The following is a 16277-nucleotide window of genomic DNA, read 5'->3' on the forward strand; positions in this document are numbered from 1 at the left end:
GATTGATTTATTGCTAGTAAGGTTGCTAAGGCTCTGTACCCCTGGCTTCGGTCTTCATGGGTTATCGTTCTAGAGTTTGAAAGGATCGTAATGGGCCATCTTGGGACCCATTCCATACTCTGGACACCGTGTACCTTCCATTCCAGACAAGTGTGCATTCCTCAAAAACTTTTAAGGAAGGAGTATTCAATCACCTGTAAAATGTGTCCATAATTGATGGTCCCTTCTTCCATCTCACAATTTTTAAGTTGTTGAATAGATGTGTGTGTCTACTCGGGCTCGATACCTGGCGTGTTCTCCTATTAGCTTGCGTCGGAGCAGCGGCTGCAACGGAGCATGCTTGCGAAAGCCTCTGAAATCTGAATGGGTTCCATTATCACTCCCTGTTAATGAAATGATTTTAATATTACTACAAATGAGGTTCTCCCTCCCCCACTCCCCCCCCCCGACAATCCTTTTAGTATTAAAGGGAATTGGATCGTAATTAGAGCATATTTCACAAAGAGTGAAAGGGGCTGTAATATGTGCTTGGCTCTTAAAGCACTTAATCCTGTATTAATTGTCGTGTGGGTGCATCTGCCCTTGTCTGATGAGAGAGCATCCATCACGCGAGAGGGGAGCCGGAGTTCTTTTGGAAGGCTGAAGGGCTCCCCCTGCAGGGCGCTTCGACCACTGTGCAAGATTAACTTCGCCTGGAGACAGAGGGACAGGTCTTAAAATACGCCTCCCTTCCTGTGGAGTCTGCACCTGTCTGTTGTCCCCTTATTGCCTGTATTCAAGAAGGTCTTTCGGGTTTTTTAAATAATGATACCAAAACTTCAGAGAACTATTCATGCCAGTTACTAAATTACCCTTTCAAGCTGCCCCTCAACTTTCTGGAAAACATGATCCTTGCCTCCCCGTTTGCCAGAGCAGATATGGTCATGGTTACTTTTTTTGACGGGGGGTGGTTTATTGGTTTAAGAAAAATTCCCTGTTTCCTTACTAGTTTCTGTTCAATATGGCTGACATATATATGTAATTACAACACAACACATCTTAAACGCAGAGAAATTATCCCAAGGGGACAAAACGTCTCTTTTCCATATGAAGGGATCACATCCAACCATGAAGAAGCATCTGCACTTGGGAAATATACCATTCTAAACAAAATGGTCTTGTGGGCCTTTCAAAATGCATCAGAGATGGTGATTATCACACACCTTCCAGTACACCATTTCAAAGCAGGCTGCAGAGAACATTCTGCAGAGGATGTACAAGCTATCCTGGGGGTTGGTGGAGAGTACCGGTAATGTCAAGTCACAGCTGACTTATGGCAATCTCGTAGGGTTTTCAAGGCAAGAGATGTTCGGAGGTTGTTTGCCGTTGCCTGCCTCTGCTTAGCAACCCTGGACTTCCTTGGCGGTCTCCCATCCAAGTACTAACCAGGGCCGAACCAGCTTAGCATCCAAGACCTGATGAGATTGCATTAGCCTGACTTGTCTTGGTTGAAGAACCAAATAAAGAAAGAGTGTTGAGAACATCTTAGCCAGCATATGGGCCAGATGCTAGGAGAGGCATAACTTCATGTGGGTTCCTGGGCATGAAGGTTTTTTAAGGTAAGAACCAGTGCCTTGAAGCAACCTTGGAAGCAAAACTTCATGACCATAGTGCAGTTGATTTGGTACCAGTGTAATAGTTTTGTGACTTTGAGTAGAAGAAGAAGAGGAGTCGGATTTTATATGCTGACTTTCTCTACCACTTCAGGAAGAATCAAATTGGCTTACCATCACCTTCCATTTGCCACAACAGACAACCTGTGAGGCAGGTGGGGCTGAGAGAGTGTGACTAGCTCAAGGTTACCCAGCTGGCTTCATGTGTAGGAGTGGGGAAACAAATCCAGTTCACCAGATTAGCCTCCACCACTCATGTGGAGGAGTGGGAAACCAAACCCGGTTCTCCAAATCAGAGTCCACCACTCCAAACCACCACTCTTAATCACTACACCACATAACTTGATGAATTGTAGCATTTTGCGCTTGCTGGAATATCTGAGCTGTCTTCAAGGGCTGCCCCATATATCGTGTGTTCAGTTGGGAGGCAGTTTACAGTAGGTGGATTGCTATGGCTTGATCATCTGAGTCCGGAAAAAGAGGATAGCGCCTGAATGATATTGAAAGAAAAGCATTTTTTGTTACTTCCTCAATTTGCATCTCAATCAGAAAGGAAGGACCAAAAAGGACCCAGGTACATGAGTGGCGGATGCTAATCTGGTGAACCGGGTTGGTTTCCCCGCTCCTCCACATGAAGCCAGCTGGGTGACTTTGGGCTCATCACAGCTCTCCTAGAGCTCTCTCAGTCCGCCTACCTCAGAGTGTCTGTTGTGTGGAGGGGAAGGAAAGGTGATTGTAAGCTGGTTTGATTCCTCCTTAAGTGGTAGAGAAAGTCGGCATATAAAAACCAACTCTTCTTCTTCTTTCCCCTTTCGCTCAATTTAATTAGCATTTGGTGACTTGTCAAAGTATGCACATCCCTTGAAAAATATTGCTTTGAGATGACCTTGGATAAGCGCTCACTTGGTGTGATGGTGACCTCTTTCGAGATCCGTTTGTGTGCCATGCACAGAGCAGTTTGCTTATGCGCTGCATTCCAGTTGTACTTTTAAAATAAGACATGTTTGGCAAGTGCCAGAATTTTAGCTGCTGCGTTCAGCTTTCTGAGCCTCCATAAATTGTGACTTGGCTCTAGAGGACAGGTAATCCTGAAAGGACAGGGGTGGGGGCACTCTCTTTGTTGTTCTCATGAGCATGAAGGTCTGGCTTTTCAGGTTCATTTTCCAGCAGCATGAGGCTGAGTTCCCAAACCGAGGTGGGGGGGGGGTGTATCTTGGTTCATGTCCTGAGCTGGGCCACAGAGAAGGAGTCTTAACATGCGGCTGTCTTGACGAGGCTAGGAGGGGAGGGCTGCTTTGAGTTCAGTCCTGTGAAAACCATTAATTGCTGTTTTCCTTTTTTTTCCCTCTTCAGCCTTTTCCAACACTATTGCTACACTCGTGGGGGCATGCGGCACGTTTTCTACACGTGCATCTGTGGCAGGTAAGCTTCCGTGTGAAAGAAATAACCAGCCTAGCATTGGAATGAGGCTTTTAGCGGGGTTTGGGAAACTTTCCGTAAACTGTCTGCAATTGGCCCAGATCAAGCCATTGCGTGAAATGAGACGCAGTTTGACTCACGAGGGCAAGAGCTGAGCCTGGCGTGTTTGAACATGCCGAGCATAGGATCTGTCATGGAACTATAGCTCTTTTGGATAATGTGGGCTTCATGCATGCAAACTTTCTGTCTTCATACAGGGATGTAAGCACCCCTCGGGGCTTAACTTTAAAAAAGAGAGAGAGAGAAAGTGTGTGCATGTATAGTCGTGTGTTGAGATTCATGACGGGAGGCCTTTCCAAACTGGAACAGAGGCTTTGGAAAGGATAAGCGGTTATCGCAGAAGCGCAGAGTAAAGATGACCGGGACGCCTTCTGCACCCTCTCTGCTTGCTGCATTTTGAAACCACTGAGGATTATACAAAGCCAAGCTCTGGAAGAGGTGGCCTGTCGCCTCTCTCACTGAACAGTGTTTGCAGACCAGCTTCTGATCTTCGTGGTTATTGATCTCTCTTATCAATGCTGTCTTTGCAGTATTTTTTAAAGAATATTTTCCTCGATTTTTAAAAAATACCGTACCTGTTTGGTCAAACCCAGAATGCCACAATACAAGTCGGAGGACTTCCATTCTTGAGAGTCATTCATATTTATGCTGTTGTATCATTATGCAAAGTTGTTGTGTCCCAGTTTTTTTCCAGAATGTAGAGAACAATTACAGGATTACATTTTGCGCTCTCGTTTTTTGTTACGGTTTCGTAGTTCTTGTGTCGTAGCAAACTATCTGTGTCCCACAAGGGATAAGCGCACACGCCTCTACAACTGTAGTAAAGGAGAATCGAAAGCCATCAAGTTCCCCATAGCTCCTGCATGACAAATAATTTTATTTTGGGGGGAATTTTATCGATTTTCTTTTCATAATTCTTGCGCTTTGTAATTGTTTAGCTGTTGAACAGGAAAGACGTCTCATCCCAGTGGAAAACCTGCCAATGCTGGTTTCTTCCTTTAATTTAAAGCTCGCCCAAAATTAAATGGAGGAATTTAAAAGTCAATATGAAAAGAGTCAAAGTAAGGTATTTTACAGTCAAGTAGCTGACTGAGCCATTAGGGCAGATTCACAGATTGAGAAGATTATAAAAAGTGTCATTTAGTGTGAGTGGAAGGGGGGGAAGCTATCCATAAACCTGCTCTTCCGTAGCTTTCCAGCAGCCCCGTCTCCCAGACGTCTTCGGCTGCTCCCTCGCAGGCAAAAGAGTGAGGAAGACTCTTTTTGGACAAAGGCCGTCCTTTCCGAGTCACACTTGAAGTGGTTTGTTCTGCTTCATGGTATCTTGACGTTCACTGTAGGATTTTCTTCCTACAGTAAACCTATTTGTTACACCTTCTGCTTTTCCTGCTAATATAGCGGTTCCCCACTCCTTCGCAAAGCTCACAGCACTGCTGAAATTTCTTTTACTCTGTGTGTTTTTTTGTGTTCTCCTTCATTCCGAAACTTCTGGCTCTGTGCCCACTGTTTGTTTTTCTCTCTCTCCATAGTATTGATTTAGACTTCGGGGCGGGTTTGTAACGTATTCGTCCTCGCAATACAACAGGATGCCTCTCTGGATTTTTCCAGTTAGCCGGTCTTTGTAGCCGTTTGGAAAAACAGAAATTAAGGATGAGGGCACAGTACAGCTTCCATAAGGGAAGAAGAAGTTGTCAGGTTGGCTGGGCGAAATTTTTTAGAGATGGAGCTTCTTGGGGGTTAGGGTAGTGGGACGCTCAGGGCCAAGAGCAGAGAGGTGGGGAGAGGGCTGAAGGAAGGAGGCAGAGCAGGCATTGGATGAGGTTTAGGAATAGTTAAATTCCTAACGCATAGTTAAATTGTGGAGCTCCCTGCCCCAGGATGTGGTGATGGCTGCCAACTTGGAAGGCTTTAAGAGGGGAGTGGACATGTTCATGGAGGAGAGGGCTATTCATGGCTATTAGTCAAAATGAATGCTAGTCATGATGCATGCCTATTCTCTCCAGGATCAGAGGACCATGCCTATTATATTAGGTGCTTTAGAACACAGGCAGGACAATGCTGCTGCAGTTGTCTTGTTCGTGGGCTTCCTAGAGGCACCTGGTTGGCCACTATGTGAACATACTGGATGTGCTGGACCTTGGCCTGATCCAGCATGGCCTTTCTTATGTTCTTATGAATCCAAGGGGAAAAGAAACCCGAGGAGAAGATATGGAGAGAAGACGGTGTTTTAAGGGAAAGAGGAGCTCATGGACAGAGGGAGAGCTTCACCCAGGCCAAGCGGCAGGAGAGGCTGTGTGCCGTTGGCAGGAAGTTGGAATGTTGCGCAAGTGGGGAGTCTGGGTGGAGCATCAGGGTGATGGAAGAAAGTGTAGTAGTGTTGGCCACGCGCTGAAAAGCAGGCAGGTGGAGAAAGAAGGAGAGCGGTTGAGCTGAAGAAAGCAGGGGCCAAGGAAAACATGAGGCCAAACATATCATGGGGACAGGTGAAGAAAGCAGGGGCCAAGGAAAACATGAGGCCAAACTTATCAGGGGGGCAGGGGGGTCTGCCTGCTGTTGGCAGGGAGAGGTCAAACTGAGGCAACTTTGAGACCTACTAGGCTACTAGTAGCAAAGGGTGAGATTGGGGCACCAAGGTGCGGCCCTGAGCAAATGAAGGCACAACCGTGGATGCGTTTGTAGGAGGAATAACTTCTTACTTTTGATTCCACTGTTGCAGCATCAGAGATTGTGAGCTGAATGATGGTCCACAGGTGCATCTTTTTCTAGTCTGTGGGTAGGAGGATGAATAATTCCCGTTTGGTATACCCTGAATAGAGATAGGGGTAGTGGCACTGAAGTTTGTTGAGGGCTTATGCTTTTCTCTTCCTCCATTTTATCCTCACAACAACCCTGTGAGGTAGGCTAGGCCGAGAGAGAGTGAGGGGCCTGAGGTCACCCAGTTGAGCTTCCATGGTAGAGTGGGAATTTGAACCTGGCTGTCCCAAGTTGTAGTGTGACGGCCCCCTACGACACTCTTGCCAGCACTCAACTTCTTTCGTACATTTTAATCTGTTATTGGCTTATTAATTTATCGTCTGTACAGCTGCCTGTTGGTGCAAATCAGTTATGTAATTTTTTTTGGTGGGGGGGGGGGATTGGGCACACAGGCTATTTATGCCTGGGAGGTTTTGCCTTAGATTTGCCGCTCTCTAGATACACATTTTCCCCATGCAAATTCTCAGAACTCTGCATGGGGGCTTATTGTTGAGTTTTGAGAATTTGGATGGGGGAAATGTGCATCTAAAGAGTGGCAAATCCAAGGCAAAACTCCCATGGATAAATGGCCACAGTGAGGAGAAAGGCTTTGTGTATGAAAAACCAAATGGATAGCAAGGCATCTGTTTCTGGCAGTTGCTTCCTTCTGCACAAGCATCTCATGGTGCCTCATCCTCTTTCCTCCAAGCGTGTGTGTTTTTTAAAAGGCTCAGCTGCCGAGACATGGTCCTTACCACCTGTCTTGTCCAGGAGCTTCGCAGAAAGCTTTTCAGCATTCTGATTACTTGGGGAATACCTAAATGTGCTTTTAAAAAATATTTGTGAGGTTTGCATTTCTCTCTTGAGGGCAGTTGCTTATTAACTTAATTGTCTGTGTGTTGTCCTGGTGCCCAGGACTCTTATGCGAGAATTGTTCCTATTAATAGCAAAGTTTATGGTCCCAGGATGGAGAAATGAAACCATGCAGACGAAAGGGAGAAGATTGTCCACGCTCAGGGGACTCCCTGGGTATGGCAAAAATAAATAAATAATCCTAGTTTAAAATTTGTTAAAAAGATAAGCATGCATGCTGTCCCCCCACCCCCCACCCCAAAAGCCTGATGAAGACTGCCTGGCTCATTTCTTTCTACAGTGGTGCAATATGATGAAGACAGTTGAGCATCCTTTAAGGACAGGGGACAGTAGGGTACCCAGGTCCCTCTTTGTCACTGGCAGGAGGTTTTTGGGGTGGAGCCTGGGGAGAGCGGGGTTTGGGGAGGGGAGGGACTTCAATGCCATAGAGTCCAATTGCCACAGCAGCCATTTTCTCCAGGTGAACCGATCTCTATCGGCTGGAGATCAGTTGTAATAGCAGGAGATCTCCAGCTAATACCTGGAGGTTGGCAAACTTATTTAAGGAGAGGGTACAGGAAGGGGGGGAATTGGCTTCAGTAACCTCTAAATGTTTATAATCTGCTGGAGGAGGAGTTGAGGGTCAGGAGTTGCATGCCAAGAGATACACATCCTCTGACTTCCACTGGTCTGAGAGCCTCTTAAACTTTTAAGGGATTTTACCGCTGTGAGGCGGGAAGCAGGGGAGGAATTAATTAAGATTGGAGGGATTAATTAAGTAAGATTCCATCCACACATTTTACGCTTACTTCAGAGATCAGTTTACATCTTAAGCATTACTCTGTTGTTATGATAATAATAATAAAAAAGATTGGAGGGAACACATGAACACATGAAGCTGCCTTATACTGAATCAGACCCTTGGTCCATCAAAGTTAGTATTGTCTACTCAGACCGGCAGCAGCTCTCTGGGGTCTCAGGCAGAGGTCTTTCACATCACCTACTTGCCTAGTCCCTTTAACTGGAGATGCTGGGGATTGAACCTGGGAACCTTCTGCATGCCAAGCAGATGCTCTACCACTGAGCCACGGCCCCTGTTAAGGACCCTGTAAAGCTGCAACGAGAGTGGAGCCTCTGACATTGGTTAGGTTCCTGGTACAGGGGAGTGAAATTAGCGTCAGGGGATTCATGTTCGGGAAGTGCGCATCCCACAACTCCAAATTTCCCCATCTCTCATTGGTTCAGAGTTCATACCAGCATTGTACTGTAGTGCAACACGGTGGATGTTCAGGGCTGTGTAAGCAAGGAGCTACTCCACTAGCCCCAGGACTCTGCAATGCTGTACTGTTGAACTATGGGGCATGGGATTTGTCTGTTTGTTTATCCCTTCCCCTACCATTCTGTGCAACTCCCAAAAATATTTGGTATGCATTTTTCAAATTGACTTGAATCGTTCACAGATGTCTGACAGCCAGCCTGGTATTGGAGTTGACTCCTGGCTGAATGCTAGACGTTTTTGGCCCAAGTGTTCTCGGTCATGTCCTCTGAGTGGGGTTGGGTTGTGATGTCTGTAGGGCATAGATGAAAATGCTTTTGTAACTCTGCTGCTAGGGCAAGCTTGGTCTCTGGCAAGTAGCAGGTAATGAGGACCTCTGAGAGAGGAACCGTCTTACTAGCGATGAGGCCGGTCTGCCAGCAGCGAGGGCTCCAAAATGCTGGAAAGAACTGCTATGCGCCCTAGAGCTTCCAACAGATGAAGATACTCGGTTCCCCTACATCAAGATAACATTGTAAAATGTTGAAAGTCCCTCCCTTCGAGTAATTCACCTCCAGTGAATGAGTAATTTTGCTGTATCCCCCTTCAATGAACATATTATCCTCTGTTTCAGAATGTGTGCGTCTTACTTACCTTTAGTATTCCATACATTTTTTTAAAAGAACCACAATTAAGATCCTGTATTCTGGTGCAGGCGTCAAGAAAGATTGGGGTGTAGTTGACAAGGAGGCAGCCATGCCCCAAGGATAGCGGCTTAACGGCAGAGATAATTTATTTTTCTTCTGCACTGATGTAATCGGTCTGAAAACAGTTTACAATGCCATAATTGCGCAATTAAAATTCTAGCTGGATAATTGCAACGACTATATTACAGTCCTCGTTTGTATGCAGCGAGGCGGGATTGCCAGCCGTCCGTCCCATTTTTAGCAGTGTCCCACTGGAAATCTAACTTGTAATACCGGCTGGCATTTTTTAATTTTCCCTTCATTTTCCAATTTCTAATCAGTAATTGCCTAAGTGGCATTTGCATCAGGGTGGGAAAGCCGTGAGAATCAATGCAGCTGGAAGAAAGGAAGGTTTGTAATCCGAAGGCAGTGCGTTCGGTCTCGGAAAAAGCCAGCTTTGACTTTTTAGAAAAGTTGGTTTTTATACCCCGCTTTTTCTCTACCTTTGAGGAGTCTCAGAGCAGCTTACAATGACCTTCCCTTCTCCTCCCCACAACAGACACCTTGTGAGGTATGTGTGGCTGAGAGAGTTTGGAGAGAACTGTGACTGGCCCTAGGTCACCCAGCAGGCTTCATGTGGATGAGGGGAGTGGACATGTTCATGGAGGAGAGGGCTATTCATGGCTACTAGTAAAAATGGATTCTAGTCATGATGCATACCTATTCTCTCCAGGACCAGAGGAGCATGCCTATTATATTAGGTGCTCTGGAACACAGGCAGGATAATGTTGCTGCAGTCGCCCTGTTTGTGAGCTTCCTAGAGTCACCTGGTTGGCCACTAGGGTTGTCAACCTCCAGGTAATAGCTGAAGTTCTCCTGCTATTACAACTGATCTCCAGCCGCTAGTGATCAGTTCACCTGGAGAAATTGGCCGCTTTGGCAATTAGACTCTATGGCATTGAAGTCCCCCCCCCTCCTTAGGCTCTGCCCCAAAAACCTCCCACCGGTGGCGAAGAGGGACCTGGCAACCCTATTGGCCCCTGTGTGAACAGACTGCTGGACTTGATGGGCCTTGGTCTGATCCAGCAGGGCCTTTCCTTATGTTCATAGGAGTGGGGAATCAAAACCAGTTCTCCAGATTAGAGTCTGCCCCTCTTAACCACTACACCTTGTGTCAGACAAGGAGGAGGATGGCTGAGCTTCCTCAGAGATTCTTGCATTCCACCTTTCCAGTTAAGGGTGGTGCGAGGGTCCTTCTTCCCTTTTGAACCCTCACAAATTTTTCTTCTGTTCCCAACAACTGTGAGGTTTTTTTAAAAAATATTTCTTAAACCCCACACCTTGTCACCTTGGTTTGTGTGAGGAGAACACTTCCCTTTCCTCCCCCCAGATGAAATTGAGAGGCTTAGAGGCTGTTGCTGATTTTATAATTATGAATACAAATTGAAGTTTATTATTTACAGAGAGGTAGATAGATTGAGTGCTTTTCTTCAATAGAGGCACAAAGCTTAGTTGGTTGGGATTTGAACAGTTCAAATCTTAAATGGTTACAAGCACAGTACTTAGTTCTCAGTAGTCTCTTCAGGCTATTCAGTAAATATATTCCGACTTTGTTCAATATATTCATTGCACTCAAAATACTCAGTGTGGACTCAGTTTACCCTAGCACAAAGAGTACCAGAGGGTGGAGGTTTATCCACAACTTCCCCACTCCTTAGATTTGCCCACCTCCTGTGGAAAACAAATCTTTCTCCCCTTAAAACACTGAATCAGGAGTCTCCCTATTTCAGGAGCCACCTCCCACTTAGTGACCGAAGAAAGGGTTTTCTCTCTCTACCACAGTCTTCCCCTTGTCACCACTCAGGTTTGGTTTATACAAACTAGGGTAATATTTGAACACACAGGTTCTAAATGTCTCTACACACAACTGCACAGTTCGGGAGCTCAGAGCTAAAAGATCAAGAACGTCTCTCTCCCTCCAAGAAGACTCCTGTCAGCTCACCAGACTCTGCCCACTGCCTGCAGGCATCGGCTTGCAGAGTTCCTCAGTCTCAGGCCGTTTATGCTTGGTAATTAGCAGCGCATTCACGGCTGAAGTGCCCCGCATATTTTATTTTATTTTTAATTTCTTCATGCTGAACCATCATTCCAGATGTCACTGCAAAGCCGGCACATACCTGCTTCGCATTCCCTAACAACCCCTTTAATGCAACCTTTTGCATTTGCTCTGCCCCCACATCTGGAAGCATGCAGAATCCCAGCCGTGGCTTAGCTATGCAAACGACTCTTGCTAATGGCTATGCAAACAAAGGAATGAAGGAGTAAGCGAGTGGGGGGGCATGGAATTTGTTTGACTTTCTCCTCTCGCATCGGGACCGTGAATAGTCATTTTAAAGGTCGGATTTAAAAAAAATCAGCATTGAGGGAGGAGCAGAATCAACCCTGTATAAATGGCCTCAGGGTTACTTTTAACCCTGTTTCTGTCACAGGTGGCTTTCACAAAAAATTATAAAACAGCAGTCTGAGTAACAGAATTAAAACGGGGGGAGGGGGACCCTGCACAAAAATCAGAAGAGCATCAAAGCCAAAGAGACTTTTTAGGGGGGTGGGGGGTATTGGCTAGCTAGACAGATCTTTTCTCCCTTATCTACCCGAACTATGCTTACAGGTTAGTTCTTTTATGAGTTAGTACTTACTGGTATGTACTTCTTGAGGGAAGTACAGAGAGAACATAATTCCCACCCCCCATAAAGTTAGACTTCTCTGGGTCTTCTAACAGCGTCAAGTGGATTACAATTCTTTTGCGTTTTACCCTTGTCGAGTACTCCATGAGCCAGGGTAGGCTGAGGTTGCTCTCACCTGCCAAGATCACTTTTCTCAATTGTGCACATCTCCAGGGTAACATCACAGCCACCACTTTGTGAACCTTTGCAAGGGAAGATTTTCGCTCACCCTCCCTCCCCTCTCTCCATCACGCTTTAATTTAGAAGAGGTCATGTCACCAAGAGGAGAGGCCCAATAATAACTCAAGACCACAACCGCGTCCGCCATGAGCATTCTGTGACCGGGAAGATGGCTTAGAACATCAGTAAGAGAGCCAGCGTGGTGTAGCGGTGGGGATACTGGACCCAGGTTTGAATCCCTGTTCTGCCATTGAAAACTGCCTGGGTGACCTTGGGCCAGTCACACACACTCAGCCTAGCCCTACCTCGCAGGATTGTTGTGAGGATAAAATGGAGGAGAGGAAATGGATGTAAACCTCTTTGGATCCCCATAGGGGAGAAAGGCAAGGTATAAGTGAAATAAAAATAAATGAATGAATGAAATAACCACCCTGCAGGTAGAAAGATAATGAGTTTGGTATGGCCTAGGTTAGAACCTTTCTTGTTGAGATCCAAATTTCTTAATGGAAGGGATTTCTTTTTTCACATTTGTCACATATAAATTTGAAAAATAAATAAATAAAAATAAGTTCAGAAGCTTGCAAAATTCAGTCTCCCTCTCTGTCTGTCTGTCTCTCTCTCTCTCACACACACACACACATACATCCACACACACCCTTCACCTTCAGTATAGCCTGCACCTCAGGATACCACCACATACCTCTGAGTGTATAGACCAGTCCTGACTTGTAGCTACCTGTTCTTGTTACCTGTTGTGGAACAAACGTCCGTAGCATAATGATGTGCTTCAAAAAAATTCTTGGTTCCCACTCCCATATATTGCACAATTTTACACAAGAAACAAATGTATCTGCCTGTATAGGATCAGTCCAAATTGCTTCAGTTTCCTTCTTGATCCAATTAACCTGTTCACACTTTTGACCATCATTGAGAAGCCAAGTTGGAGTGCTCAGAAAGGTGGCATGAGGGAGACCTTCCCAATCCAGGCTTGTTGGGTTTGGCCATGGCAATACAATTTTTACTCTCATTGTAGCATAGGGTTGCCAGGTCCCTCTTCGCCACCAGTGGGATGTTTTTGGGGCAGAGCCTGAGGAGGGAGGGGTTTGGGGAGGGGAGGGGCTTCAATGCCATAGAGTCCAATTGCCAAAGCAGCCATTTTCTCCAGGTGAACTGATCTCTATCGCCTGGAGATCAGTTGTAATAGCAAGAGATCTCCAGCTAGTACCTGGAGGTTGGCAATCCTACTGTAGCAGCAGCTTTAAAATGGAGGAAGCGGTAGGGTACAGTTGAGATGGAACAGCAACAAGAAAATCCGCAGAGCTTGTTTTCTGCCTCCCTTAATTGGACATTGGATAGACCTCAAGGAATAGCAAAAGGGAGCTGGAATCAAAACAGGTCACTGAATGGATTAAAGGAGTCCTCGGATATGGGGGAGCGAGTCTCTCTGTGCGCCTCCTCTTTCTGTCCCCGTGATTCAGCTGGTTTCCTTGGGGTTCTGGGAATGAAAGGGTTTGCCCGTCTGCTTTGGTCAAAGTTGGCCACCTTTACGTGCTTCGCAAGAATGAGAACGGGGGAGGAGATAAATCATGTATGGCAGGTGTTCTGTTGAGGATTCTGCCCTACAGGATTCCCAGCACGGCACAGAAGAGTTGTCTCAGGAAGGGGCCGTGCGCCTTCCCTTGAATGCGCTGCACAAAATGCCAAAGGGGGTAGGCGGGTTGCTCGAAACGTCCTTTGAAGCAGTTTTCCCAAGGAGAGGAGGCATCAGAAACGTTCCAAGTCAGACCCATTTCTCCGCTTTCTCTTTCTTCAGACCAGAAGATCCATTATTAAGCGGTTGGGTCCCAACTGGGAGAGACCGAGCACGGCGCAGCAGTTAGACTAGATCTGAGCGACCCGCGGGTGACCTGGGACTAGTCACTCTGTCTCAGCCCAACCTACCTCACGGGGCAATGTTGTAAGGATAAAACGGAGGAGAGGAGAAAGATGTTGGAAGCTGTTTTGAGTTCCCAATGGGGAGAAAAGCAGGGAATAAATCTCAAAATAATAATAACTTCTAAAGCCAAAATAATGTTTATTTCTTGGACGGTTTTATCAGGGTTGTTTTGTATCATTTTCATTGCACTCTACTTTGAGCTCCTCTTGGGTAGAAAAGCAGTTAAGAAGTTGCCTGAATAAATGAGTAAATGAAATGACCAGCTACACTACCAATAGTGTATTTACTCAAATGCAACAGTAGGTCCCCCCCCCCCCAGTATACCATAAAAAATGGAGGGTGTGTGTGGCTTAAATTCATATACAAGTTACAGCTATGTCCAGTAATAAAAATCTTGTTGTGTGTAACATTTGTGTGTATGTGTGTGTGTGTGTGGGGGGGGGGTCTTATAAGAGTTCTCTTCCTTTTGAGATGAGCACATCTTTCCCATTCACTTTAGTTGCACAAGTTATTTTATGTATTTAATTCACTTATGCCTCGCCTTTCTCCCTAGTGGGGACCCAAACAAGCTTATGTTGTTCTCCTGTCCCCCAGTTTTATCCCCACAACGGTTAGGCTAAGTGTGTGTGACTGGCCCCAGCAACCTTCCACGGCAGAGTGGGGGTTCGAACCTGGGTCTCCCAGATCTTAGTCTGAAACTAACCACTGCACCGGCCTCTCACCTGGGGAGCTGACACAGTTAAGCACGGTGCCGGGGTGTCCTGACTTGGAGCCAAGGAAAACTCTCGAGACCTTTTGGAAGCGAGTTGAACTGCTCGGCAAACCATCTGACAGTCACCCTGCATCACGTCAAACATGAGAGGCCCTGACCTTTTGCATGCATGATGCTATTTACAGTAAAAGTCCAGGAAAACATTCACCCTTGCTAGATGCCAAGCTCTTCCCTCGGTGGTGTTGGGTGGGAGATATAGAAAGGTTCCCTTGGAGGGTAGGGTAATTCCCTCTGCTTTAAAGGAAATTGAAACAATGGAGCACGTTCTACTGTGCTGTCCTCTATACCAAGAGGTTTGTTCTGAGTTTATCTCCCCCTGGCGTAGTTGTCATCCCAGCCATTCAGGTCTGGAGTATACTAAAATGTTGCTTATAGATGAAAATCCACAGGTTACAGTAGGAACCGCAAAGTTTTGTGCAGCGGCCTGTAGAATCCGTCAGATGCTGCTGAGAACATCGGTATGCCAATGATTGTAATGGGTAGTATATATAGTTTGCAAATTGTGCAAATAACTTTTTTTTACTATTTGCATAAACCTGTGGGTAGAGTGTAATACTAAGGGTTTCAGGGGTAAATTGTGAAGAGCTGTGCTGGTCTATGACTGCTGTTTTTTTTTTTAATAAAGATTGATCAGTAAAAGTCCAAAGCCTGTCTGATACATTTTGTTTCTCTATTGCAGTGGAAATAATAGCTCCGTTTTGCACTACGGCCATGCTGGAGCGCCGAATGACAAAACAGTTGAAGATGGTGATATGTGGTGAGTGCAAACGTCATGGCTTTATCCTTTCTCACACAAAGCTGTATGTATTCTGTGATATTTATTTTTTCAATTTGTTTCTGTATCCAAGAAATCCCAATCCATGACCAAGAAAAGTGCTCGCTTCCAAGCAAAAACATGAGAACTAGAAGCTTGCTATTGCTTTTTAAAAATGAAATCCCAAGGTTCTTAGAGAACTGAATCCTGTGCCCAATACAAAATTTCTTATTGTTTCTCTCTGTACTGAATTGTGGCATTCACAGCCCTGACTTAGCATGGCCAACTCCAGGTTGGGAAATTCTTGGAGATTTGGGGGTGAAGCCTTGGGGAGGATAGGGTTTGGGAAGAGGAGAAACCTCAGTGGGGTTTAATGCCACAGAGTCCACCCTCCAAAGCTGCCATTTTCTCCAGGATAATTTATCTCTGTAGCCTGGAGATCATTTGTAATTCTGGGAGATCTCCGGTCCCCACCTGGAGGTGGGCAACCCTGCCCTGACCACCATGTGTGAACTACATTAGCATTTTTTCTGCCATATTATTAATGCAAAGCAGTGACCCAATACGGTAAATATCAGAAAACTATTAACGTGTTTAGGAGGCCAGTGGGAATTTTCAGGAAATTCTAACATTAGAATTAGAGAGCAAGCATGGTGTAGGGGTTAAGAACAGTGGACTCTAATCTGGAGAACCAGGTTTGATTTCCCCTTCCTCCACATGAGTGGCGGCCACTAATCTGATGAACTGGGTTGGCTTCCCCACTCCTACACATGAAGCCAGCTGGGTGACCTTGGGCTAGTCACAGCTCTCTTAGAGCTCTCTCAGCCTCACCTACCTCACAAGGTGTCTGTTGTGGGGAGAGGAAGGGAAGGAGAATGTAAGCCAGTTTGATTCTCCTTAAAAGGGAGAGAGAGTCGGCTTATTAAAACCATCTCTTCTTCCTTTCCCTCTTCTTCTTCTCCTCTGGCAAATCTCAATGCCATCCGGAGTTTATTTAGAACATAAGAACTCAAGAAGAACCAGGCTGGATTAGACCAGTGGTCCCCCTAGTCTAGTATCCTGTCCTACACAGCAGCTGACCAGTTGCCCTGCGGGGTCCAGCAAACAGGGCATGGTGGACAAAGCCTGACGCTGCCTCCCAGCACTAGTATTCAGAGGTTGACTGCCAGTGAATAGGGAGGCCCCCTTTACTCCCCGTTGCTCAGCCTTCCTGCACCACTAACAAGAGATAAATGTCATCCTTGACTGTGAGCTC

At 46.0% G+C, this 16277-nt stretch overlaps 1 protein-coding gene across 1 annotated transcript in view; it reads left to right on the forward strand.

Moving 5' to 3' along the window:
- Positions 1 to 16277, forward strand: part of PEPD (peptidase D) — a 182132-nt gene that overhangs the window by 118837 nt on the left and 47018 nt on the right. Inside the window, exons 10-11 of the mRNA XM_056862584.1 lie at positions 3006 to 3074; positions 14948 to 15025. Coding sequence (XP_056718562.1) covers positions 3006 to 3074; positions 14948 to 15025 — 147 coding nt within the window. The remainder of the gene's footprint in view (positions 1 to 3005; positions 3075 to 14947; positions 15026 to 16277) is intronic.

The sequence above is a fragment of the Euleptes europaea genome, chromosome 17, assembly GCF_029931775.1.
Source record: "Euleptes europaea isolate rEulEur1 chromosome 17, rEulEur1.hap1, whole genome shotgun sequence".
NCBI lineage: Eukaryota > Metazoa > Chordata > Lepidosauria > Squamata > Sphaerodactylidae > Euleptes > Euleptes europaea.